This window comes from Nothoprocta perdicaria, unplaced genomic scaffold (genome assembly GCF_003342845.1).
Source record: "Nothoprocta perdicaria isolate Ctin4 unplaced genomic scaffold, notPer1 scaffold_51, whole genome shotgun sequence".
NCBI lineage: Eukaryota > Metazoa > Chordata > Aves > Tinamiformes > Tinamidae > Nothoprocta > Nothoprocta perdicaria.
In genome coordinates, this window is record NW_020455766.1 from 98,292 (window position 1) to 124,743 (window position 26,452).

At 41.0% G+C, this 26,452-nt stretch overlaps 1 protein-coding gene across 1 annotated transcript in view; it reads left to right on the forward strand.

Moving 5' to 3' along the window:
• The window catches only part of DISP1 (dispatched RND transporter family member 1), a 70,789-nt gene that overhangs the window by 42,975 nt on the left and 1,362 nt on the right, over positions 1 to 26,452 (forward strand). Inside the window, exons 3-8 of the mRNA XM_026048055.1 lie at positions 12,926 to 12,955; positions 15,117 to 15,240; positions 16,589 to 16,716; positions 17,137 to 17,234; positions 19,299 to 19,396; positions 23,952 to 26,443. Coding sequence (XP_025903840.1) covers positions 12,926 to 12,955; positions 15,117 to 15,240; positions 16,589 to 16,716; positions 17,137 to 17,234; positions 19,299 to 19,396; positions 23,952 to 26,443 — 2,970 coding nt within the window. The remainder of the gene's footprint in view (positions 1 to 12,925; positions 12,956 to 15,116; positions 15,241 to 16,588; positions 16,717 to 17,136; positions 17,235 to 19,298; positions 19,397 to 23,951; positions 26,444 to 26,452) is intronic.

The window sequence follows — 26,452 nt, forward strand, 5'->3', positions numbered from 1 at the left end:
AAGACGTGCTTTTGAAAACTCTATTCTTAAATGTACTGGTTGTTTTTCTTTGTCAAATCAGCTGTTGCAGTGAGTTGACCTCTTGCATCTTCTGTGTATGTATCTGACGAACTTCAGAGTTTTGCTAGGGTTGAGAGATTTGGGATTGTTAGAGGTTTTAATCCTTTCCCTCCTCCACTAACRTAAAAACTTCCCTCTTTCTATCTATTAGCTTTGGAGATTCAAGACAGTAGTCCCAGCTGCAAGGGAGCAGCAGTTGCAAGGATGGTTGAGTGCAACCTGCTGCTATGGGCAGGTTCGCTCTCAGCCTAGGAGTCAGTTTCTAAAAATCTTAATTCCCCAATGCAAGGCTCTTCTGAGMTATTTTGTTTTTTCTTTTTGTTGTAATTGGGCCAAATTGGCTTTTTTTTTCCTAGGTTAATAGAAGCTGCCCTTCTCCCTACTGCTCAACATCTGCATCCCTGCTTTAGAGCTCGGAACTGCAAATATTTCTCAGCCAGTTGTATGCATTTTGTCTCAATGACAAGTCTGTCATCTGAGAGGATGTCTCTTCTGAGAATATGAGTCTGGGACAAATATTCAATGTGGAAAATGTCAAAATGAATACATTTTCTTTCCCTAAAGGTGAAAGCAGCTAAAAATAAGTTTAATAATATAAAGTCCAAGTCAACTTGTCTCTGCCAGTTGTTCCTCTTACAAGTGGAAGGAAGCCTAATTGTTGGAACTACTTACAGTCAGACATGATTTTTCTATCCCATTCTTGATTAAATTTTAAGGAAAGATGAAAACATTTGTATGATTCTGTATGCAAAGATATGTGAGAGGTTGAGCATTTATAGCAAAAAAGTCATACCTTTCACACTGTCAAAGTGAGTTCACTAAATCCTATATTTTCCTGCCTGCACAGCAGGGCTGTTTTAGCTTTGACTGTCTTCCCTACTTCCRTAAGTATAGGAATCCATAATGTGGATCCACATTATGGATTCCTATACTTATTCTGGAAAAAGGAGCCCTGAAACGTTCTTCTCAAATACGATGAAATAATGTTTTCCRTAGTACTTCACAAATAGCAGAATTTTGTGTTTCAGCTGCTGTGACTAGGATCTGAAGCCAAGATGCGTTTCTTCACCTTGTACTTCCTCGCCAATGACGTACATTTGTGAGGATCTGTTTAATAAACGATGATAAATGGTTATCTTGCTGTTAGTAGGCAAAGTAAGGACAGAATCTGACCTTTAAAGCATTGCTAGACATTAACTATGTGCACTACTGTGTTTTAAATATCCCTATAAATGCTTACTGCTTCTTTCCTACACTTCTTCCTACCTAGGGCAACTGGAAGAGATACTTGCAATGTACCTCATAGGTCAGCAAACCAGTTAGTCTGTCTTCTGAAAACCATCCAGCCTCAGGTTGCTTCCAACTGTGTTGTTAGCTCTAAATATGAGGTAAATGGGACGCGGGTCCCTTGCTGTGCTGGGGGAGCTGGGTTCCCGTACGACTTCTGGCTATTTTGACTGGCAGTGGCTGTGCTGATAAGAAATGTGCACATCTGTCTCTTCCAACTGTGTTATGGACATGGAGCCAGAGGTTGTTGGGTTTTTTTGCTCCTGAATGCTCCACAGAGTTTATCTAGCTATTACAGCTCCCGTTGCGTTGTGGATCCCGTTTATCATAATGCAAAGCTGCTTTTAATAAAGGCATSTTGGTAGAGGCTGAACAGGGGGAGAAGGAGGATGCAAACCTGCAAATGAACATCCTCAGAAAGAAGGGGTCTTGCTACSTGGTTGTAACTTCACAGTGCCGAAGAGAAGAGGTGACAAAGCTGCTTGTTCTTCCCTGACATGGTCAAGTAACTTTCTCTTCACAGCTCTGTCTACGTGACAGTCACGCATGGWCTCTGTTCCACACTCAAATGCTAATATATTTTGAGCCTAAAGTCTGCACAACAGCTTCTTTCCCAGATACTTTTCTTACAAGGCTGCCTTGGAAGTCGTCCAGTTTTATAATATGTGCATGTTTTAACAGGGCTATTTAAAATGYACGCCCTCATATGATACGGTAATTAAATTCAGTGTATAGTCAAAATAGCTGTCAGTTTGGTTCTTCGTATTTAAAAATATGCATTTTAATATTGTTATAATTTTAAGTCTGAAGGGGAAAAAGATGTTACTAGATAGAGGAGGCGAAAGCTTTTGCAAAATGTATCACTGCTGCTTGCAGCTCTGGGCAGGTAACCAATTGTTTCAGCACGACAGGTTTTGTCAGGTTTTTAAGCCCAAGGCTTAACATTTGTTAGTGACCTAACATAAAAAGAATGTAGGCCTGGTGTACTGTGGATTGCAGGGGATAAAGAAGGCAGACTAAAATAATGCCACACTTGTCCTAGCCYCTGAAAGCTGCCTGGATCTGGGATTTTGTAGTGTGCAGAACATTGAAGTTTTAACTAAATTGTGAAYTGAATTATCTGGGAATGTCCTCTGTGCACCATAACCTGAATGTCTGGGCATTGGTTGGCGTGGAATAAAACATTCTTAATATTTATGGATGTAGAACATGATCATATCCAATGAGTCTTTCTACTGTAGAAGAAGGTAAAATAGTTCAACTGTTCATCCTAATCGTTCTGACAGATTTTGTTTTCAGAAAACCGTTTTTCTGAGATTGGAAGATCTTCTCTCTGGTACTTGAGCTTGATACTTGAGATTRGAAGAGGTCAGACGTATTGTCTCATCTTGTGCCGTATATTTCAGATATAATTCATTCAAATACGTTATTCCCCTTTTGTAGTGCTCCCAGACTATGTTCCTACTGGAACGCAGTTGTCCGGGAACTCGGTTTGCTTTCTGCAAACAGTTTCTAAACTTCCCTCTCGTGCTGCATGGGGCAACGAGTCCTTTTCAGGCTCTTCTGGAAGATTTTGCACCCTCACTTCGAGAGGCTCGTGGTTATGTAACACTTCTTCTCTGAAGCCAGTTGTGTGTCTCAAACCCTTGGAAGGTGGGTAGTTACTGCTGCTCCTAGATGGAAGCACTGTCCCCTTCTGTGATCATCAATAGCATTGCCCAAGGAGAAGGTAGAGGTGAGGAAGAGGAACCAAGTAAAGCTGTTGATTTCTTGTTATCCAGGTGTGGAAGAAGCCTGAGGATGCACCCCTGAGAGCTGGAGGCAGGGAGCTAGGAGGCGCTAAGGGCAGGAGGAAAACATGCAGCCCAGCAGCACGTTTAATGGGATGAAAAGGGGATAAAATAATAAATGATTGCATATCCTAGCAGAAATAAACGCTTCAGTAAAGCAGTATAAAACCAGCAAGCTCTTAATTCAAATTGTTGCTTGTGTTTTCCAGAAATCTAATATTTATATGTCATTTGTGTAATTCGGTAAGCCGTAATAGCTTTGTGGGCAGCGTGTGTGTGCACACCTCTGTGTACAGCTCTTGCCTGCAGTGCCAAAGCACYAGAGTCTCTCTGACTTGTATGTGAACTTACTTGAAAAGCTGTAGTTGAAAACTGCCTGTGTCGTTGCTGACCTTGACACCAGCTCTTTTGGAGTCTCTCGTGTAGTACAACTGTGAGCACTTAAGGCCATGGACTTGCAGACAAAAGAGAGCGAACAGAAGGGCACGGAGCTGCAGGAGAAGTGCTGGAATTGCTGATAAGGAAACTACTCCACATTGCCCACGAGCAGAGTATTTGCAGTTCTGCAAGACCGAGCCCATAAATTCATGCGAGTGTTCCTCGCTCAGGGTGAACCTGCTCTGTATCACCCACCGTTGTTTACATCTCAAGACGGTATTGTTAAGATTTTTGACTAAAGCAGATAGGTAGAGACGATCTCTCTGTAAAGCATCTGAATTCTCTCTGGTAAATAGATGGGCTTTTTACAAGTTGTTGGATTTCTGTAGTAAAAGACACGTGATCTCTCCGTGATCGTGCGGTCGTATCAAGCTGGGACATAAAAAGGAAAATCAGCTTAAACTGCACATAATCATTAGTTTGACTAAAATATGCAGGTCCTTCCCCATCCTCTGCCCTGGGGGTTTTAAACTTTTAGCTTCCAAAGCCTTTCTCAGCAGTCTCAGCGAGCTTCCTTTAAGGGAAGTGGAGTTTGCCCCCTCATTCCCAGCCTTCAGGAGCTGGGACGTGATGAGCACCCAAGATCCCGTGCCGTGAGAAAGGGGGCCCCATCCCAATGGAGTGCCAGCCRCAGCGGATGTCTGGATTGCTGGATCCAGATAGATCTCATTTGCTAGACAGCTTGATCTTTTAAGCAGGGCAAAACCAAAATACTTCAGAGTCAGGAAACTGTTAAAACATTAATATCTTCCAACCTGCTGGACATCTTCTGCTCAGCCAGATTTAAGTGTTTTTTTTTTTTTAAACTGTTTTGGCGCTGCAGATTTATGTCACTGTCCTGGGATTGGGGGTTCTGCTGTATGTCATGTGCTCTGTGCCACACACTGGTTAAACAGTATTGCAGATACACCTCAGGACTTGTTAATTAACACTTTAAGAAGGGAGTCCTATTAAAATGTGTAGCTCGAGTGTGATAGCTGCTTCATACTCATTTTATATTTTGCCCCTAGTTACTTGGCCCAAAGATTAAACTGAGAAAAAAAGAAAGAAAAAGCTCTTGTTTTTTCAAGAAGCGAGGGAACRTTTGCCAAATACCAATCTTAATAACAAGACTTTGTTATGAAACAGCTCCCTGCCTGATTCCAGGAAAAGGATAATTGTTATCTACTGCATTTTGCAAGGCTTGCTGAGCTGATTCCACAGTATTTTATAATACAGCTTCACATTTCAGCGGTATTAACTGTTCACAAACAAATGAAATGCACTCCTGTATGGAACAGTATTTAAACAAAGTAGTTTGCACGTACCTCTATGTTTTTCAAAAAGTGTTAGATTTTCTGTATTTATTTAATATAAGATTCTTTTGTTTTCACTTTTTATATGCAACAYGCGTTAATGTCTCATGCAATATATACATATATATATATATATGCACACACAGTATGCTTGAGATAGAAGAGATTTATTCCTTTACTGTTCAAGGGTAAAAGTACATATCTCTAAAAAAGTTGCTTAGATTTTGAAGGTTGTTCCTGAACCATTTTATGCAKCTAGAAGGGAGAAGCTGTTACGCTCATTTAGCTCTGCCATTTGTCCACACAGAAATATTTTTAATGTTCAGTATGTTGCAAATACCTTGATATACATTGACTTATGTCACAGATTGGAAGTTCATGCATGTCAGTAACTTGTATGGGAACAATAAAAATTCCTATATCCTTTTTTCTCATTTAAGCTGTTTATTCCATACGAAAATAGGAATCCCTTATCCCGTGGTTTCCCAGAATGAGGAGGCTGGAGGCAAATGGAAACCACAAATTAGAAGCTGCCTTTCAAGTCGTGCTGTTAAGAGCCCGGTGGCAGACGTAGGGGTTTTAGCACAGCTGAGGAGAGGAGCAGGAATGTGAAACAACCTCCTGCCTCCCTCTGAATCCCTGAGCCCAAACGGGAGCTCTCTGTTGTTCAAGCATGGAGGAAGAGCCCTCCTCGTGACCAGATTAAATGTTTCTTTTTTTCCATTACAAAAAGCTGTTTTCATGGGAGTCATCACATYGAGCTGTGCCTTCTCATTTTTAGTTTTTTTTTCTTAGCCAGTTATCTCACCCAATGTTAATGCAAGAGGTTTGTTCTGGCTGGACCGAGTCCTTCATAGTTCCCTTAATAAYTGTTGTGCCTTGTCAGCTGGACAGGCAACACGCTGCACTCCTTGTTAGCCCTGCCCACAGCTTAAAGCAAAGGGCTGACAAAGTGACCGGAATGCAAATTAAAAAGGGCCATTTATAATTTAGTGGTTGACCAAATTAAAAATAATATGCTTAGAAAAAAAATGGAGTGCTCTTAAAAGACCTAATTCGTTAAGTAGTCCGAGGGATTTTTGCAGGATTTAGTTGCACTAAGTAAGTATATGTGTTGATTTCAGATTGCTTTGAACCCAGCATCGGTGTTTTCAGTAAAAACCAGCCCCGATGCCTGCTCTGGTGTGAGGGCAGCTGATAGATGGGGGCTCTGCCCTCTAGGACCCGCCGTCTGCAAGCGACGGAGACTGTACGTATTTCACCATGAGTTTCCTGTGCCCCGTGTCCCTCACCTCCCCAGGGATCACAGAGTAGCTAGCACTTACCAGTAATCTGCTCGGCCTTTGAACTGCCTYTTCAGAGGGTATAATTAACTGGTAATGCAAGAGAAATGGTAAAAAATGCAAGTGCTTTCTTTTGCACTAAATTGACTGGAAAACTCGCTTCAGCTGTCTTCCTGCTGGAAAAGACCTAGGCTCTGTTGTGCCCGAGACAGCTTTTAAATCTGCACATTTAGATGTGTATTATGTCTACAAGTACCAAAGAAATACATGTGGAGGAGTAGCCAGAAAAGACAGGACGTGGGAATGATTTGACCACGTGTAGGTCAAATTAACAGTAGGTAGCGGTAAGATTCAAATGAGGAGCAAGGCCACACTACAGAACCAAGAGGGAAGGTCCAGGCGAAGCAGCACCAGCTATGTGGTTTCCAGCCTTCTTGCAGGACCGCTGTTGGGAAGGGTTGGGAAAGCCCTGCCTGCTCTTGGAAGCTTTCCCGTTGCCTTCCGGGCGGCAGTGCGGAGCGAGAGTTGACTTGGGAAAGATGCTGGGACGTTGCCATAATCACCTCCAACTCATTCCAGAATCATTTGTCCTTCCTCTCTGATAATATTTCAATGTCTCCTTCAGCCGCTGGTAATTAATAATTGATGTACATGCTTTTAAGTAGTAAAAGATGCTTGAACAGTGAAAGAATGAAAAGGAAATACAGGAGAAAAATATGCCTGAGCAGCATGCCCCAGCAATTTGGTGTTAACTAGTTTTTGTTATGCTAGGATTGCTGCGAGCGCTCTCCCGTTCAGAGCTGCTGAATAAACACATTTCTTAAAATTTTCACTGATAATGCAAATTACAAATTGCCTAGTACTGCTAATAGACTTACACAGATGGGAAGGAGTTATAGGAAAAACCCTAGGTTACCAGTACTGATTGTATTGGGAAAGGTTAAAACATCTACTTTGGAAGTTCTTTTTTTTTTTTTTTTAGCAAAGCCATAATTGAATAAATGAATGTATTCCATTAGACAATGTTAGAAACTCCCTGAAGCCTTTTCAGYCTTTTCTGTTGTGCAAATGGATCACCTTTCTGCAAAACTCTTGTGTTACATTTCCAGTTCATCAGGTGTCTAATATATTCATTCAAGATAGTGCATTTTTCTAACTTTTGACTGGAAAAAAAAAAAAGGTTAAAAGTTTGATTACATTAAAGCCATTTTGTGGTCAGCTGGCTAATTTTACAGTTTGGTTAGATGAACATTAGAATTTKTCCCGCTAGTCAAACACATACTTTGGGAGAATCTCTTGGGGACTGYGTTCTGCCTTGAAAGATGCCCTTGGTTCAGAGGAGGTTGTCCGAGCTTCCGAGCGAAGCCCAGATGTCCCTGCTGGCGACCTGCGTCCACACACGGTTGTGCCTGCACAGGGAGAAGGGACACGCGCCACGAGGAGCCTCCTGGGGCACGCTGAGGTCTCCGTGCTCCCGAGTGCACCATGAACATCCCCAGYATGAGCTTCTGGCTCCTGCAGGGAGCCCCAGAGCAGCCTTTGTGGAGAAGCACGGGGACTGAGGTGGAAGACCCTGACGGGCTCCTTCACCCTCTTTGGTCGGGGCTGCGTTTTGGCCGGKGAGCCTGTTGTGATTTGGTGGGTCACTCTTAATTTCCTGTCTGCTGGAGAAACAGAAGATGTGACCATGACCCCGCATTTCTCCATTAAACTGGGAAGTGTAATAAAAACAGCTTTGAAATAAAATATTTCTGAATTTTTTTTTTTTTTTGCTAGTGAAACTGCTGCAAACTGCTCTAGTCATCATTTAAATCCCAGAACATATCTATTAATTTCACTGTAATTACAGAGAAAAGAAAAACGACTAATGGTTTTAGACTTGTGACGGATCTTGAAATAATATTAGTCTGCTCCAAATTAGCTGCTGGCTTGTTTTCAACCAGTGATTCATGCTGGTATTTTGCTAAGCCTTTTTTATTGTCTTGAATAATTCTGAACTCTTGTTTAACTTGCCAAGGAGTGGTCTATGTAGTCCCCCCTTTAGTGTTCCAGAAACTAAAGGAAAACATAAATAGCTTTAYGTAAATCTCCTAAAGAATGTACTTTATGGTTACGGACTTTATCACTTAGAACTGAGCTGATCCATTTTATTTATGTTTGATGGTAGTTTTCTTACTKGTAGTTTTTGAGAACTGTCTTTAGAAGAGGCTGGATTCCTTAAAGAGAGATTTCTGATGGGAAAAAAAGGCATATAGAATTTGTAGATGTTTTAATTTTAATATATAGTAAGTTGCACAGTGATAGTAAATTAATCACAACAGCTTCCAAATGAAAATATGTAAGCACAGGATGTTAATCTGCATTGATATTGATTTTTTTTGCGTATCTGTTGACCGTAAAGAAACATCTTATTCCTGCTGAGCTAATCTGTTGTACACTGACATGAGTTGGAAGTTTGTGATTGAAATGTGTCAAAACTACCTTTCACTTTTGCAAAGTAGATCAATAAAGTGACAGTTTAATATTTAATAGCAGAAAGGGAGCAAGGTTTTGCTAAGTATGTAGAGGGCTTGCTATTAATGCCAAAGGATTCTGCTTTTACCTGTGTCTGTTGTGTAGCTCAGCAGAGCCTRTATTTGCAAGGTAAAATTTAAATCAGTGACAGTAAGCATCACCCAGGCAATGATTTTATTGTCATTAATACCATACTAACACCTGCTTTCCATGCAGAAAGGCAGTGTTGTTTGTACTTGCTGTGGACACAGATCCTCAGTTGGAACTGAAGGGGTAGAAGGACCCAAGGAAAGGAGAGAGGCGCCTTCGTACAGCTTGGAATCTCAACTGTGAAACTATGAATCTGTAATACACAAATGATCTGYAATACAGCTGCCAGCTGGCTTCCTGATTTTGGTCTGTGTACTCCACCGGCTTTCATTCTGCTTAATTGCATGCRTACAAGTAACCTTGTGCTTTATTGGAAGTAATTAACAGGTATAAGGTTAAACAAACCTGCAACGCTGGATTTTCTCTCTTTTTCCTTGAGATGAAGTAGTAGCTCGTTTCAGTTCATCTCACCCTGGTWTCTACAGGAAAGAAATCCCTCTGGAGTGCCCCTTGACATTTGTGTGTACAACAAGAAGAAATTCTTTGCATTTTTTGTGCTTTCATTAAAAATTAGACAAAAGCAGCTGATCACCAAAGTGAATCCTCTGTCTCGAATGCAACGTGCTTCTGCTGTGTGTTATCTTACAATTGCTTTGTAGATGTAAATAGAGTGATGTGCAGACAAAGGCAATAAGCACTGCATGTTCGAACAGCATCAAGAGTGAGTTCATGATCAGAGTCAAGGAAACCTCTGTGCAGCCCAGCAGAAGAGTAAAACGGGAGGCTAGCAAGGGGGTTTGGGGGAGCTYAAATCCCTTGGATTTGTTGGCTCAAAGATCACTCCAATCGCTGAAGCGATAGGGCAGGTGGACCTTATATCTTGTATAAATGCAAAAGCTGGCTTGATATTTAAAGCAATTGAAGTTTTTCTCATGGGTCAATGACTTGCTGAAAACACCAGGATTTTCTTCCTCTGCAGGGATTTAGCTGCTATTGTAGGTTCTAATGGAGGGTGTGCAACGTGATGCGTATCTTGTTCTGTCCTGCAGGGCTTTAGCTTCTCCTTGAGTGGAGCAGTGACAAAAAGCCATGTTTTATCGCTGCTTGTAACCAGATCTGCCAAGAAAGGAATAGCTTCCCTGTGGCAAAGTAAAGTGTTGGAGTTAAACACTTCATAATCCTGTGACAGCAGAGTCTTTATATTGGTATTTTTTTCAGTAAGTGAAGCCCTTTACTGTAACAGAATATTTTTGACTCAAGTTAGTTCTGTAGTGCGAGGCAAGAAAGAAAAGTTAGTTAGCTGTTGGCTTTTTAATTAATTGGTTTATATTGCTGTTTATTTAGGTGATGATAACCCCTGTGGTAGGTCAGTTCTTGCTCTGGCAGCTACACAAACACACATTTAGGGTTATATGCATGTGGTCTTATTTGTATCAAGGCAATAAGAGGTCTCTCTTATGAATGCTTACATGAGAAAAGCAGAATTGAAATTATGTAAAACATAATGTTTGTCCATACTTCAATTATTGGAGTTGATGGAGTCTAAGAAGCCACTAGGAAGGACAGAAGGAAGAGGAGCATCGATGGAGCAGGAGCGTGTGGTAAATGGCAGCCCCTCATGTTGTTTCCCCTTTGGTTTCAATCATGTTCAGCAGCGACTGTAGTTCTGTAATAACCTGCCCTTGCTGGTCCCATCACAAACAAATGGGAGGTTGTTTTCTAGCATCAAGCCTCTGACTACTGAGGAAAGAGGTAATTTAATACACGGATCGAATCGAGTCCTGTTCCGGGCTTCCTGGCGGGATAACGTACTGACTATAACTTTATTTTTTCCTGACATAATTTATGGAATTCACCATTTCTTTCTCATGTAAACTGATGAGGGTTTTTGTTACTTGACTTCTTTTTTTTTTTTTTTTTTTTTTTTTGAAGATAGTGGTGTTACTTAAACTGACTAAATGGAAGCATAATAATTCAAAAATTAGACATAGCAGAATTAATTAAGCAGGAAAGACCTGTTTTTTCTATGCATTTCTGTATTTGAGAGCATAACTAAAGAGTTTTTTGGCATGGTTTTCAGGGATAGCTTTTCCTCTTGACTGATATAATAGAGTCATCACAACAGCTGCAAGGGATTGGTTACACTGCTGGAATTCATTTTGGAGGACGCTGCTGATTTTTATGCATGCTTTTCGAAGCAAAACAGTTTGATAGCAGGTGTGACCCTTAACCTTCCCTGCTTTGAAGAACTTAATCATCATCGTTTGTTCWGCACCGAATATATTTTGCAGGTGGAGGAAACAGAGGGCAACGTAGTTATGATGGGAAACAAGGGGGACAATGAATGGTTGCATAGGTGTCTTTGTCCCTGCTTTTACACCAAACCAGCCCAAGTTAATTTTTGGAAGTTTCTGTCTAAAACAAGAAATAAGTTCTACCAAGATAATATTTCTTGTCGTGTAGTTACAGGGATGTCATGAAATGCAGGGTAAGGCTTGCTGAAGAAAGCGACTCCCACACGTGCATTTAGAAGCAACCTGGAGGTATCAGGAGGGGCTGGGAGAGCTGAGGAAGCAGATACTGGATGGAGACGTGTCTGCCCCTGGTCACAGGGCTGTCCTTAGGCCAACAGTTGTGTCTCGGGTCTTGCCATGACTCTGCAGCCTTTGCCGACCTGCATCTCKCCGTCCAAGCAGTCCTGTTAGTTTGAGGGCTGTGTGGTGATGTGGACCTGGTGTGAGGCTGTGAACAGCTCTGCTTAGGCTGTGCAGAGGAAATACTGCCTCCATGGGAGTTAATTCTCAGTTAAGTCAGTCACTTTTTCAACCTTAGATTGAAAGTAGATTAACCATGTTGAAAACGTGGGTACTAAATTTCACTGAAAGTCCAAGTCTAAGCAAAGCAATTTTATCTGCCAGAAAAAAACCTGAATAACCATGCAAACCTTTCTCCAAATAAGTATAAACCTGAGTGGCAACAGCCTGTGCTGGCTGGTGTCCTTGGATGGCTGCTGGTTGTGCCGCAGCGCTGTGTGGTGATACTGGTCGTGGTGGGCAGGCCTGCTGAGACCCGGGTGAGAGAGGACTCGTCTTCGAGAGGCAGAAATGCAGATGTTTACAAATAAAGGCTAAAAATTCATTGCTGTGTTAGGAATAAAAGTTGTTGTATCTCCTTCTTTCCAACTTGTAAACACAAAGATGTATGGTGCAGTTACTAAAAGCTGCTCTCTGACTCAGTTTGTATTTTTATTCCCTTTTCCGTGGAAGCATGGAGTCATAGTTTGTGTTTCTCATTGGGGCTATACCTGATTCTGGCATTTAGGCACAGCAGCTATTCCTGGTCCTTTGGTGATGCATTAATGCATGAAAGACTCCTCTGTTTCAGTATTTCTCGGCAGACACAGTCCTGTTACTACTCACTTCATGCCACATTCACAGACAGGAGATTCTTAAAGGATTTGCRGATTATTTATGGGAACTAGGGCTTCTTTTTCCCCATCTTTTTTTTAAGGCAAAGTCTATATGAAGCTCAAGTTCCAATAACTAACAAAATGAGGTGCTCACTGAACAGCAGCAAGTATGAAGAATTTGCATTTGGTTTTGCTTTTCTCTTATCTATTGAAGTAATATTATTTGTATTTATTTTAATAAATAACAAAAAGCTACATAGAAAAGGTATTTCACATGGATACTTTCAGTCATCCTATTTTTCCTAATTATGGAAACACAAATTTATGACTAATATCACTTTTCTGTGATGGAACTACAAGGACAGTTAAGAAGGTTCATGAATTGCAGTGCTGAAGATGGTGTTTTGGTTGCCGTTTTCCATCAGATGCAAACTTTGCCATGTTCTCTATGGTTCTGAATTGATATCTTGTTAGCTTATTTGGTCTCTTATTGAAAACTTGAARAGCTTCTCAAAGAGTAGTCGTGAAAATCAGCTGCCTCAAATGCCACTTTTGAAAACCCAGCTGTCTTTGTAGCTATAATTATTCTCTGAATTACTTGTTTGCAGAAGCTCAATTGAATATGATTGTATGCTTTTTAAAATAATTTATATTCTTTATATTTCCTGGTAATCTATGAAAGAGAAGAATTAAACAAATCAGTGTGTGCATGTATTTTTCATATATTTTCAATACTATGCTATTTTTTGTTCTTTCCAGACCAGCCAGACCGTTCAAGTTACCAAAAAGGTAAGGGCTATTACTGTCACATGTGAGCCTTACAAAATCATAAAGGCCATGGATAAGCCAAAGGCTGAACTGTTATTCTCCATGCAATACAAGATAGAAGGAATATTCAGTGGACATAGCAGGCAATGAATTTTAAGAAGTTTGTTAGTCTTTGCTTTGTTTTAAGTGTATCTTATGCAGAGGATAGTGGATTTCTAGACCTGCCTCAGGAAGCAGTGGGGGGAGATGGCACTAGGTTGTTCAAAAGAGGCTGAGAACATTTGATGTACAGCAGGCTCACAGATGGCCATGAAAAGGACTGGGCAAGAAGGTGCTTTTGAACATCCCTAGTCAATCAGCTGTGAATCCTGGGGAGCCATAAAGAGAATTGACCACAGAAGGTGACCAAACCTGCCCGAGATCCCTAAGCCATCCCTTCCCAAATGGCCTCTCCTGTACACTGGGCAAGAACTATAAAATTTAAGGCATGTTTCACTGTTCCTTTTGGGCAAATGTTTTCAGATATTTTTGACTATGGTGCTTTCCGTTTTCTGTGTGTATATGTGTGCACTGGCTGCAGCAATTTTTTGGATTAATGGTTTATTCTGAGAAACTGCTTGGTTTCATCAATAAYGATAAGCCAGCCTGACAGAAAAACTTTGGAATAGGTCACTTTAAAGAGCTTTTATTCTTCTAAAAGCAAAGCAGAAATCCCACACCATCAAAAAGAGCAGATCTGGGCTACACATACTGTGAAGAATGACTGAATAATAGAAAACAACAGAGTAACTATTTAAAACTGTTCATGCCTTGCTAATAGTAAAAATAAAGAATCYCAAATAAAAACATGTTAAAAGCATAATCCAGCTTTGGGATGTGGTCTTCTGTAAAGAGCAGACATGTTCACTAAATAGATCTTTCAGGCTACATAAATTTGTTCAATAATATGAATTCAATCACATTTCCATTGTTCATGGTGACCTCTTTGCTATACTGAAACTTTATGTGGTCTGAACTTGTCTCTATAGGAAACTGGGTAGTGGTTGAAACTGAGTGTGCCTGCATAAAGGTGCTGAATCCAAATATTTAACAATTTCTAGTTGTTCTGCAGCTTAAAAAGGGAGGGCAAAATGGAAACTTTTAAAATAATAATAACAATATCTGGGTCTGGATCATCTGTAAGGAGATTACATGAGCTTGTTGTTTTTAGTGGTACTAAGTGAATGAGATGAATGTAGGTTGAATTGCTTATTGTGTCTCCTAAGCTTTTTTAGTTCTGCTTAAAACATGTAAATAGTTTTTCAAGTGTGTGGAAAACAGCAGGAGGAAAGAAGTAAATCAAAACTATATATGTTTTCTTGATACAAAGCTCCAAGGCATGCATTGCCATTCTGACAACTGGACTGAAAGCAGGGAATGAACTGGCATAAAAGAGATTTCATTCAGACAAGAGGGTTATAGTTATTGCAAATTTGTCATTTAATAGTTGTCTAGTTTGGAAAAGAAGYGACACATCAGTGCAGCCATGTGCCCAGCTAGTTGCACAACTGTAGTTGTTATTAAGCATGAAAAGATCAGGAGATTGATGTTGTGATTTTGGAAAATACTGAAGTACTTGCTCAACAGTAAGGCTGTGCTTTCTGAAAGTGCGTGATTGCTTGTGCACTGACGCACTGCTCTGCTCTGAGTCAGAAGTTATCAGGCAGGTGATCATTTACATTGAGCCTCAGCCTGGGCAGTAGTTTATCTTTCATGCATTTTTATATAAATGGTAGGCATGGCAGTTTTCATGACTGAACATGTACAACAGGAACATTTATTTCAGCAACTTTAGATAGTAACTCTTATGTCAGTAATTTATGTCAGAATCCTGAAAAAAAATCGCAGTGTTCTGCCACGAATGCTTTCCCTTAGGATTAGAAACTTTCCGTGTGGAGGAAAATTGAAAACGATTTTTTGTTTGTTTTGCGATCTGCTTGCCCAAGCGGCAGTAGAAACGAACGTGCTTTCCCCGTGCTCACGAGCGCATCCACACGTGGCTGTTAGCGGAGCTCCTGGAAGGAGAGCCAGGCTCGGAGCCGGGTGCGGATCTGGGCTCGGGCCCTCGGGCTCGTGCCGCGCGTCCCGTCCCGTCCCGTCCTGTCCCGTCCCGCGGGGCCTGACGCCTTCTGCTCTCCCGCAGCTACGCCGCCCTCATCGCCGACTGGCCCGTCGTGGTGCTGGGCATGTGCACCGTGCTCATCGTGGTGTGCGCCCTCGTGGGCATCTTGGTGCCCGACCTCCCCGACTTCTCGGACCCGCTGCTGGTAGGTAAACACCTGCACTGTCCTGGAAGTGTCTTCCGTGTGCTCCCTTGTCAGTGGTGAACGGGGAAAGTAAGGACAGTAAACGTGTTAAAATTCCTTTTAAAGGCAGGCCTGCCCGGACAAAAACCCTGACTCTCGACATGCCTCAGTTTGGTGGACACTCGTGTCTAAAATCTGCAGTGTCCCTTACTCTGCTTGGGATCTAAGAACTGAATTGGCCAATTTATCACTTTACGATCAAAATCTGAAAAAAAAAATCCCTTACTATTAATCTTTTTGGGAATCAATTTTTAGGAAGATTCCATTAGTAGCAAGCCTGTAGAAGTAAGTATTATATGATGAATACATGAAAGAAATGTGATTTAAGGGCCTGGTGATTTGTGTGCCATGTGTTAGYGTAGTTAGCTTGCTGAGGGCGATGCAAAGAAGCAGTTCTGCACTAGCTGCACTAAGGGTGCTCTGCACATAGCTGCTCAGAGCTCAGATGTCCTGCAACAGAACTTCTATACAGTGAACAATGCAAATTCAGCCCAGTTAGAGGTATAGATAATAGGCACAGCCCAGGCCCGACCATACGTTCCAAATCAAGTTTCAAAGAGTGAGTGCCAGGATCTATTAAAGAGCCGTCTGGGGATGAAATCATATCCATATTGAAAGACTGAAAGTAATCTTTATCAGATTCCATTAAATTCWGGGCTCGTTTCTTACTTTTCCTGTGCTGTATTACCCATGAGTAGCTTTCAGGGCTCTTATGGAAAAAGTTATATTTAGTTATTTTCCTCAAATATAAATATAATATTCCCATGAGTTATTGATATATTGCAGTACAGTATATCTGTGCATACACATTATACAGTAAAGGATATTTCTTGACACGGTCTACAGCTGTTCAAATTATGATTAAAAGTCTCTTTAAAAATTGTTACCATATAGGTTTTATTCTTGGACAACTAGAAAGATAAACTTTATTAGGGCTGACTAGATTTATTTAGGATTTTTAAATCATATTTAATCAGTGAAGAATGATAATGAAGATAYAGAAGAGAACAGTGTAGAGCATCCTTGCTCTGAAAACCAAGAAYTAATGTGTTAAATAGTCATACATTAAGTAATCATAGTTTCTCAGAGATGTAAATGCTACACATAAGAATTCTTATCCCTTGTCAGTCCATGCAGTTGGTCATTACTTTGTCAAACTGGGCTGTTTTAAAAGCATTTTACCTTAAACATAGATGCCTGGAATAAMTATGCTTTATATTGAAAACTATCATCTTGATCGCATTTCCACTTTCCTATTAAAGTTAAAGAATGAAATGTATTAATGGAATTTCATAATATTCTCCCCTAGGGTTTTGAACCAAGAGGGACGGCAATAGGGCAGAGATTGGTCACATGGAATAATATGGTGAAAAACACAGGCTACAAAGCAACACTGGCAAATTATCCTTTCAAGTATGCAGATGAGCAGGCTAAAAGGTAAGAATTGGAATCGAAAATTTATTTTGTTTATTGTTTTTATTGCTTAAATGGAGCTTGCTCCACCACCCTTTGAAGTTGATGTATACGTTGCCACTGATTTCAATGAACACTGAATCTTACCCTCCAAATTCTTTGAGGTCTTTCATATGGAACTGGTTAAAGTGTCTTGTCACTTTTGTTTTCTCTTCAAATTATCAGTATTTTTCAATACTAGGCTCAATGTAATTTCCTTTGAAGTCTCTAAAAACAAAAAGTGTAATGAATATTTCAGTTCCTGAATACTAATGTCACACTGGCAAAAAAAAAAAAAAAAAACATTTTTTTTAATGCCTGAGTTATGAAGAGGTGTGATAGTTTGGGTGCTCTTTTTAACAATCCCTTTGCTAAGATAAAGTGTAAGTATTTACTCTGTTTTAGTCATCAGGATGACAGATGGTCAGATGATCACTATGAAAGAGAGAAGAGGCAAGCAGACTGGAACTTCCACAAAGACACCTTTTTCTGCGATATTCCAAGTAAGTGGAGAAATGCTATAAAGAAGCCTAAAAACTGTTGCAAATGMAATGATTTCTGAACCCTTCTTTATATTATATGCCTGAATATTAGGGAAAATATGTCTTGCTAGATGTATTCATAATAAGTACCTTCTCTATGTCTGCAGAAACCTTTGAAGAAATCAAGCTAAAATATTGTATCCTACTGGTATGTCTAAGGAAACAACTCTGCTTCCTTAAATTGCCTTCTTTAAGTGCTTCCATTTCCTTTAAACTTTTTATGAGTTGTTGTTAATACTGATCATTGTAAAAGCAGTGTCTTTAATATCTAATATGTAGGACCACAAAAGTTGTATCTAATCTACCTTAAGAAAACAGTGTTCCATCTGTGTCATCAACACATCAATGTAATTCTTAAAAAAAAAAAAAAAAAAAAAAAAAAACACTAAACCAAAGTACTTTTCCTCTTTATGTTTTATGATGCTCTTCTCTAAAAGACATCCACAGGTCACGTCCTCGGATTTTTTTTTAACTTTTTTTAAAACATTTTTAAAAACTTACAACCAAAGCCCTGTGGAGAGGTTTAGTTTCAAGTAAAGAGGTTATATTAACAATTAAATCTGTCCTGAACTCCTCACAAGMCATGCTGCAGGACTTTGATAGGTCCTTCCTGTGAGACCGCCTGCATTAGCAGGTTTAGCTCTTACTTTGAGACTTGGGCTTTTTGCTGCTGCAACAGTATGGGACCTGCTGCTTCAGTGTGTAATCCACTGATTACAGCATGAAAACATAATTGTGTGTTTGTTTACAYTACTTAATATGAGAGAGCAATAACCAGGAAAAACAGAGGTGTAAAAWAGATTTTTTTCTTATATCCAGTATAAGTCAGAGGACATGCAGGAGATCATCAATGCTGCTCCTATGAGCAGAACTGAATTAGAATGATTAGGGCTCCTGTAAGGATAAGCAAACGTGCCTGAAATTCTCCTGAGCATTAACAATCACAGCTTGAAGCAGAATCAACTGCTCTTGTCCTACTCATTGTTTTTTGGATTTTTTGAAGTCTCATTCTTATTCTTTCCGCCACCGTTTCTGCATACTCTGATATAGCTGTCATGACAGAGTTGTGCTTCTCTGGGAACATTTGCCTATATGTTATGTAAAGAAAACAGTTTATTCCCTCTTGACCAGTATTTGTCATCCCTGGTGTCCTTATTTGCCTGCTCCAGGGTCATCAGATCAGCTTCCCTGATGCTAAAGCCCAGTCAAAGACCTTAAAGCAGGACTTAAAGCAGGACTCCTGAGTCTTGTCATCACAGCTCTCGGAGAGGCAGCAATTTCCCAACAATTTGGCCAATTACCAGCAAAGGGAAAAATTCAGCCTTTCATATTTGAAACATTGCAATTAACCTGATAATGTTTCTTAACCCAAACTATACAGTASCATAGATATGTGGGTGTGGGTATATATGTTTCCCTTCTGCGTGATGATCTTGCTGCTACTAAGTAATAATTTTCTTCCTAAAAGCTGTTTCTTAATAAATGTGATTTAATTTGTAATTTAAGCTCTGTATGTATCTAAGCTGTAGAATTCTTTTAAAATGGCCTCAAGGATATCATGACAATTTCTACTGCAGTCTTTCAGTTCTGAAGCAAAAACATTCTTGTAGAAACATCTTTATAATTATTATTTATATACCCAAATGTCTTACTGAATCAGCCTTTGATTACTATTATCTATGTGCTGCCGTTATGCTGTGCCAAGAATTTCATAGTTTGCTGATTAGATCTTTTGATTTTCATTTGTTTGTCATATTTCAGAAGATAATTTGCTAGGATAGCAGTCTGTAGAACTTCTAAGTAGTATCTAATATTTAAGGTGACATATTTACTATATGCACTTTAAGTAAACTGGAACTCTTGTGTGTACTAAATCTTAAAGACAGCAAGATCAGCGTGTAAGTGAGGTGGATTCCCATGATCTSACAGAAATTCCATCTCTGTCATCTGAATGGTGGGATTTTGCTTCAGCCCTTGATACCAGAGACCCCTGAATAACCACAAACCTTCCTGCTGTAATTTCAGGTGACCGCTATTCCCGAGTGGTATTTACTTCAACAGAAGGAGAGAATTTGTGGAATTTGAATGCAATTAAGTCAATGTGCAGTGTAGATAACTTGAGGGTAAGTAAAGATGCTCTTTCAATTACTTAACATGCAGATATGAACAAATATTCAAAATCTGTTTTGATGCCTGTTGCAGTTTGATAGCATATGAGAGCATTTCACATTTCCACATCTTTCTCTGATTTATGCAGTCAGATTATATGCATGAATTTCTTAGGGTTTTGCTGCTAATACCATCCAGAACCCAGAATGGGGCAGGCTAGGGTTGCTTCAAAAGTTTAGTACAGAATGACTGCAGAAACTTAACTTGTGCTCTGTTGTTTCCTCTTTAAGTATTATTCCATGGACTTTTGTTCGTGTTTCCCAGAAAATATTTCATTTTTGCTTGCTTTTTCTCCTTCAGTTGAACTGGCTGCATCTTCACAGCATGTGCCCTTTTCTCTGGCRGGCAGTGGAGCTTCAGATTTATGAAGTCTAAAGACAATAGGTAGCAGCTGGACGGCGAAGGAACATAGATACTGTAGCTAAACAAAGAGCAGAATTAACTAGATCTGGCTTTTGATACTCAGAGAGGGCTATTAAATTTTTCTTTGAAACTGAGAAAATGAAGTAAGACATTTTGGCCTTGTCCACCTGGCTCAGCYGTAATTTTCCTTGGACAATGTAAATATGGTTTCCCTTACGCTCAGTGCCTTGCAGAGCCAAAATGACCAGTGTAATAGCCAGTCTCGGGGGCTTTTATAGCTTCTCTTGTTTGGGTTAGAAGACAGCTTTATGCACACTATTGAAAATCATGTCTGGTTTCAACTAATACAGGTTAACTGATCCAGACTAAAATAAATTAAGCATTCACGTGGCACATGTCTAAAAATTTGTTTGGGCCTTACTGAAAAATCATATTTTTTTCCTTTGGAACTTATTATGCAACAATTTTTTTGTGTCCTCATGACCTCATATGGAAATGAATTACACAGAATATTTTTGTGTATTAAGAATGATCCATTGATTTTCTGATAAGAAACTTGTTTTTCTTCCTCCAAAGCCAAAGTTATCATAAACRATTAACATAATGAATGTGCCATGATTATTTCATGAGGAATGTTTGTTTACTGATGCCTTTTGGGCAATCATCTTAATCTAGCAAATCCCCAAGCTCTTYTTCCTAACCACTGGCATGTGTTTGCTTACAATGTCGAGCTGTGACAAAGTGCTGCAGGACGATTCYGAGTGTGTTGGCACTGAGTTTGTTCTGCCTGGGCTCTTTTACTGCAAGTGGTTTTTGTCCTCACATGCTCGTTCCTCATTTACCCCCCAGAGTCCTGCACTAGCAAGAGGGCTCCTGCATTTACCCTTTATCTTTCAATCAAAATGGGCCAGGTGAGCAAACGGCAGGATTTAGTGTTTATCTGATCCAGCTGCCTTGGAGTGAAGTGAGCTAGGGAGCAATCACATGACTGATTCAGTCAGAAGATATATAGGGGAAAAATTAGGGGAATTAATGCAGATGCTCATTATATTTGTAGCAATTTAATTGCATGAACAGCTGATGCAGGTAAGTCTTACATATTGTAGATTATTGTGAAGCATTTCAGCATAAATAACATGGAAAAAATCTAACAAACTAAAATCAGTTATTACCTCTGAAGAATAATCTGTGTAATGATTGTATTAGCCCTGGAGAATTCATCTCTTTTTTGCCCTATATGTACACTTTTATATTAAAACATTATTTCAACTACCACTTTACAGAAGACCGATGAGCGATGAAATCACTCAACAAGAAACTGTTTTAAAGAGCAGGCACCATCCATCTCGACTCCACAAAAACAGCTCTTCGTTTGAAATAAGAGGAACTTGAGGAACTAAAGTACTGGCTAGAGCAGCTGCAGCCAGAGTTGTGTAGTTATTTATTAAGAGTATTTATTGCAGATAACGTTTCCACTGATCCTTTTTCTGTCTTAGGCTTTACTTAAGAATATAATAACTAGACACCCTAACAGAGCAGCACAGAAGCAGCTGAAGCCTTTTGCATTAGAATTTAAATGCATTTCTAAGTATGAACTCTTTAGAAAACACGAAGTGCTGAGCTCTGCCCTGTGTGAATGATGAATGCTGTGCTCTTGTGCGAGCACCCCAGCTCTCGAAAGGATGCTCACATGCCCTGTAGCTATCRAAAGAAATACATGACTTAAGTGACCTCCCTAGTCCTACAGACCCTCCTCTGACTGTAGTTATTTCGTCATTGTTGAATTCATGGCTGTTTAGGGGGACAGTTTTCTTTCTGTTTAAATAAGTAGCAAAACTTCCCATATTCAAAGACAGGAAAATCAAGCCCTACCCTTTCTGGAAGTGTGAGCCTTAGGCATTATATATTTTTCTAATGATGAATAGAATTTCTGCTCCAACTGTTATTTGCTTAAATATGAGCTATCAGTAAATCCCCTGTGTGTTAATTGCTTTCCCATCTGCTTGTAACTGCTTTAACTATATGTTTTACTGACACTTAGGGGCTTCATCCTGCAGCTGCTGAGCACATGGTAAATGTGTAATCTTCATGGAAACACTATATACACATAGCTATAGGAGGTGTTCTCCCTTCTAATGGGATAAGAAGAGTCCTGCCTTTCACGTGTTAATCACAGGGTGTTTTCTCTATAAACCACAAGCAGCTCTTTTATAAACTTCAAAGACTGTAAATGATTTCCCCAGTCTGCTGACCCCAAAATGTGTGTTTGTGCTTCCCTGTCACGCACAGATCCGTTTGGCAAGGAGATCTGGCTACGGATACAGCATGTGCACAGGATGTACAGCTTCGTGTCTTTAGCTGTCCTGAAGCAAATGAAAATTCTGCTAGTGGCAGAATATTCACATTTTGCATAGTATTTTAGTGTTGTTCCCAGCTACATTTTGTATATTAACTTCTAAGTTCCAACTGCCTGCTCAGGTTGCTTTGCTTTTGGCAAATGTGAAYGTCCACAGCCTGCAGCAAGTTTTGAAGAACAGTGTAAAAAGTCATTGGTCCATCTTGAACTTGAATATGCAGAGAAGAACATCCAAAACTTTCCTTACTATTTGCCTGGCTGACCCAAGGACTTGCCTATTATTATCCTCCCAGGATAAACCTGGAGACGTGCCATGAAAAATACAGATACGCTATTGCAGTGCTTCCTTTTATTTAGGAGGTTGCTCCGTTTTTCCTGAGTTTGCATGTGGGAGTGTATTTATCTGGAAACAATCAAATGTGAATTATCCTGTTTTTTTGGTATACCAGTTTATTCTCGTTCACAAACTGGTTGACAAAATTAAGTCCATATTAAAGCTTTTATGACTGTCAGGAGAATCCCCAAGTACATTTTTTTGTCTACATTATAAATGGCTGCTAGTTATAAAGCTGTGCAATGTTGCTAAAAAAGCCAAAATATTAAATCTAGCTCATCTGGAATATGTATGGACAACAATTTTCAGACCCAAATCCTGAAAAAATAAATATTAATGTAACTTTGTATTAATATGTCCTCATTGCATATAACCCAATAGACTGAAATTTTACACGTGCCCAAATATTGGAGAGATTAATTCTAATGCCATACATTACAAGCCAGAAGTTTTGTTTAGCATCATACACATGAAATATTTAAGACTTGAATTTCCTGTGTCGTATCAAGTTCGTGGGGTTTATGTACTAGTGAAATTCCCCTGCTCTAACCTTGTTAGCAAAGAAATTCAATTATATTTTATAGACACACTCAATTTTGCTTAAAAGTGCCTTATGGTGATTTAGCCAAGTCCRTGTTCTTACTGACTTCAGCTAAAGCTAGACCACTCTTAAGAAAGAGCATCCACAGGGGGATTACTACTGCTTTAGCTAAAGGGCTTCCTTARCCAAAATATTGGTGAGGATGGTTGCGCCGCAGGATTTTCTCCCGCTCCTTCACTCCTGGGGTGACCCTCAAGACATGTACCCGTGTACCTCATGGGCCCAGCTTGCCAAGGGCCAGGGCCATCCGTGCAGCAGGGCTCAGGCCGGGGGCTCTAGCRGGGATTATTTGGGGGGAATGTCCCTGTGAGAGCGGAGCAGGTTCACAGAGGGACAGGGAGGAGAGAGCCCGGAGGATGGAAGTCACTACCYGCTTTAGCCATCACGTCGTTCTGGATGGTAAATCCCTGCCTCTCCTAGAAACTTCCCTCTGTGATTTCAAGCAGAATGCAGGATTTTTAACGTATGGCTGGCTGGGTATTTTCAGGACTACAGTATGAGATAATAGAGGAGAGAAACGATCCTCACTCTGGAAGAAACCTCAGTGCRTCTTTAAACAACTGACTAGTGCAATTTTCTTATCACTTATCACTTAGGGCTTTCTTATCACAGAACAGCCAGTTGGGTGCCGCAATGACAGTTCAGCAGAGCTACTGCTGATTTAGGCTGGCATGAGTAATGGAAGGCAGATCGAACAATATGCGTGGAAATAGGAATTTAAAAATTTAATACAAATGATCATAAGCTCAGTTTTTATCCCATTTAAATGGGGATGGGTGTGTGAATACTTCTGATTTTGAACAATGATTCAGATTCACTTTAAAATGGATTTTTGCCCTGCCTGTCTTTATACAGATCCGATCCCATTCCCAATTTGGTGATCTCTGCCAGAGAGCCACTGCTGCCTCGTGCTGCCCCAGCTGGACCCTGGGCAACTACATTGCCATTTTAAACAACAGGTCTTCGTGTCAAAAAATTGTGGAGCGAGACGTGTCTCACACCCTAAAGCTGCTCCGCACGTGTGCCAAATACTACTACAACGGGACCCTGGGGGCCGACTGCTGGGACATGAATGCCAAAAGGAAGGACCAGCTCAAGTGTACGAACGTGCCTCGCAAGTGTACCAAGTACAACGCTGTTTACCAGATCCTCCACTATCTCGTGGACAAGGATTTCCTAAGCCCAAAGACAGCTGACTACGTCTTACCAGCTTTAAAATACAGCATGCTCTTCTCTCCCACTGAGAAGGGAGAGAGCATGATGAGCATTTACCTGGATAACTTTGAGAACTGGAACGCTTCCGATGGCGTAACGACCATCACGGGGATTGAGTTTGGAATCAAACACAGCTTGTTTCAAGATTACCTGCTGATGGATACTGTGTATCCTGCCATAGCCATTGTAATTGTTCTGTTAGTTATGTGTGTGTACACGAAGTCAATGTTTATCACGCTAATGACTATGTTTGCAATAATTAGCTCCTTGATTGTTTCTTATTTTCTGTATCGGGTAGTATTTAATTTTGAGTTTTTTCCATTTATGAATCTCACTGCGTTAATTATTCTTGTTGGAATTGGAGCAGATGATGCTTTCGTCTTGTGTGATGTTTGGAACTACACAAAATTTGACAAGCCCCACGCGGGAACTTCCGAGACAGTAAGCATCACCCTGCAGCATGCTGCTCTCTCCATGTTTGTCACCAGTTTCACCACCGCTGCTGCCTTCTACGCCAACTACGTCAGCAACATCACAGCAATCAGGTGTTTCGGTGTCTATGCTGGCACTGCCATACTGGTGAATTATGTTCTGATGGTTACGTGGCTACCTGCCGTAGTTGTGTTACACGAACGGTATCTCCTCAATATCTTCAGTTGCTTTAAGAAGCCCCACCAAAGGGTGTTCACCAACAAAAGCTGCTGGACAGTGTTGTGCCAAATGTTCCACAAGGTGGTTTTTGCAGTCTCAGAAGCGTCCAGGATATTTTTTGAGAAGGTTCTGCCGTGCATTGTTATCAAATTTCGGTACATTTGGCTTTTCTGGTTCCTTGCCTTAACGATAGGTGGCGCCTACATTGTGTGCGTGAACCCAAAGATGAAGCTGCCCTCGCTGGAGCTCTCCGAGTTCCAGGTGTTCAGGTCTTCTCACCCCTTTGAACGCTATGACGCCGAGTTCAAGAAGCTTTTCATGTTTGAACGTGTTCACCACGGAGAGGAACTCCACATGCCCATTACCGTAATCTGGGGCGTCATCCCTGAAGATAACGGGGACCCTTTAAACCCTAAGAGTAAAGGAAAGTTACAGCTGGATAACAGCTTTAATATTGCTAGCCCGGCTTCGCAGGTTTGGATTTTACGTTTTTGCCAGAGGCTAAGAAATCAAACCTTTTTTTATCAGACTGACGAGCAAGACTTCACAAGCTGCTTTATTGAGACGTTTAAGCAATGGATGGAAAATCAGGACTGCGACGAGCCGGCTCTGTACCCTTGCTGCAGCCACTGGAGCTTTCCATACAAGCAAGAAGTTTTTGAATTATGCATCAAGAGAGCTATCATGGAGTTGGAAAGAAGCACAGGGTACCATTTAGACAGCAAAACCCCCGGGCCTCGCTTTGACCTCAATGACACTATCCGGGCAGTGGTGTTGGAGTTTCAAAGCACCTACCTCTTCACGCTTGCTTATGAGAAAATGCATCAGTTCTACACAGAGGTGGACTCCTGGATCTCAAACGAGCTCAGCTCTGCCCCCGAGGGCCTCAGCAACGGCTGGTTTGTGAGTAATTTGGAATTTTACGATCTTCAGGACAGCCTCTCTGATGGCACTCTGATTGCCATGGGTCTTTCCGTTGCCGTTGCGTTTAGCGTGATGCTGCTCACAACCTGGAATATCATCATCAGCCTTTACGCCATCGTTTCAATAGCGGGGACTATTTTTGTCACGGTAGGTTCCCTGGTTCTGCTCGGATGGGAGCTCAACGTGTTAGAATCCGTGACCATTTCCGTGGCTGTGGGCTTGTCCGTGGACTTTGCCGTGCACTACGGCGTCGCTTACCGCCTGGCGCCCGATGCCGACCGCGAGGGCAAAGTCGTCTTCTCGCTGAGCCGCATGGGCTCCGCCATCGCCATGGCCGCGCTCACCACCTTCGTGGCCGGAGCCATGATGATGCCGTCCACGGTGCTGGCCTACACGCAGCTCGGCACCTTCATGATGCTCATCATGTGCATCAGCTGGGCCTTCGCCACCTTCTTCTTCCAGTGCATGTGCCGCTGCCTGGGCCCGCAGGGCACGTGCGGGCAGATCCCGCTGCCCGGCCGGCTGCGCTGCGCTGCCCTCGCGCCCACCGCCTGCCCGCAGGACGC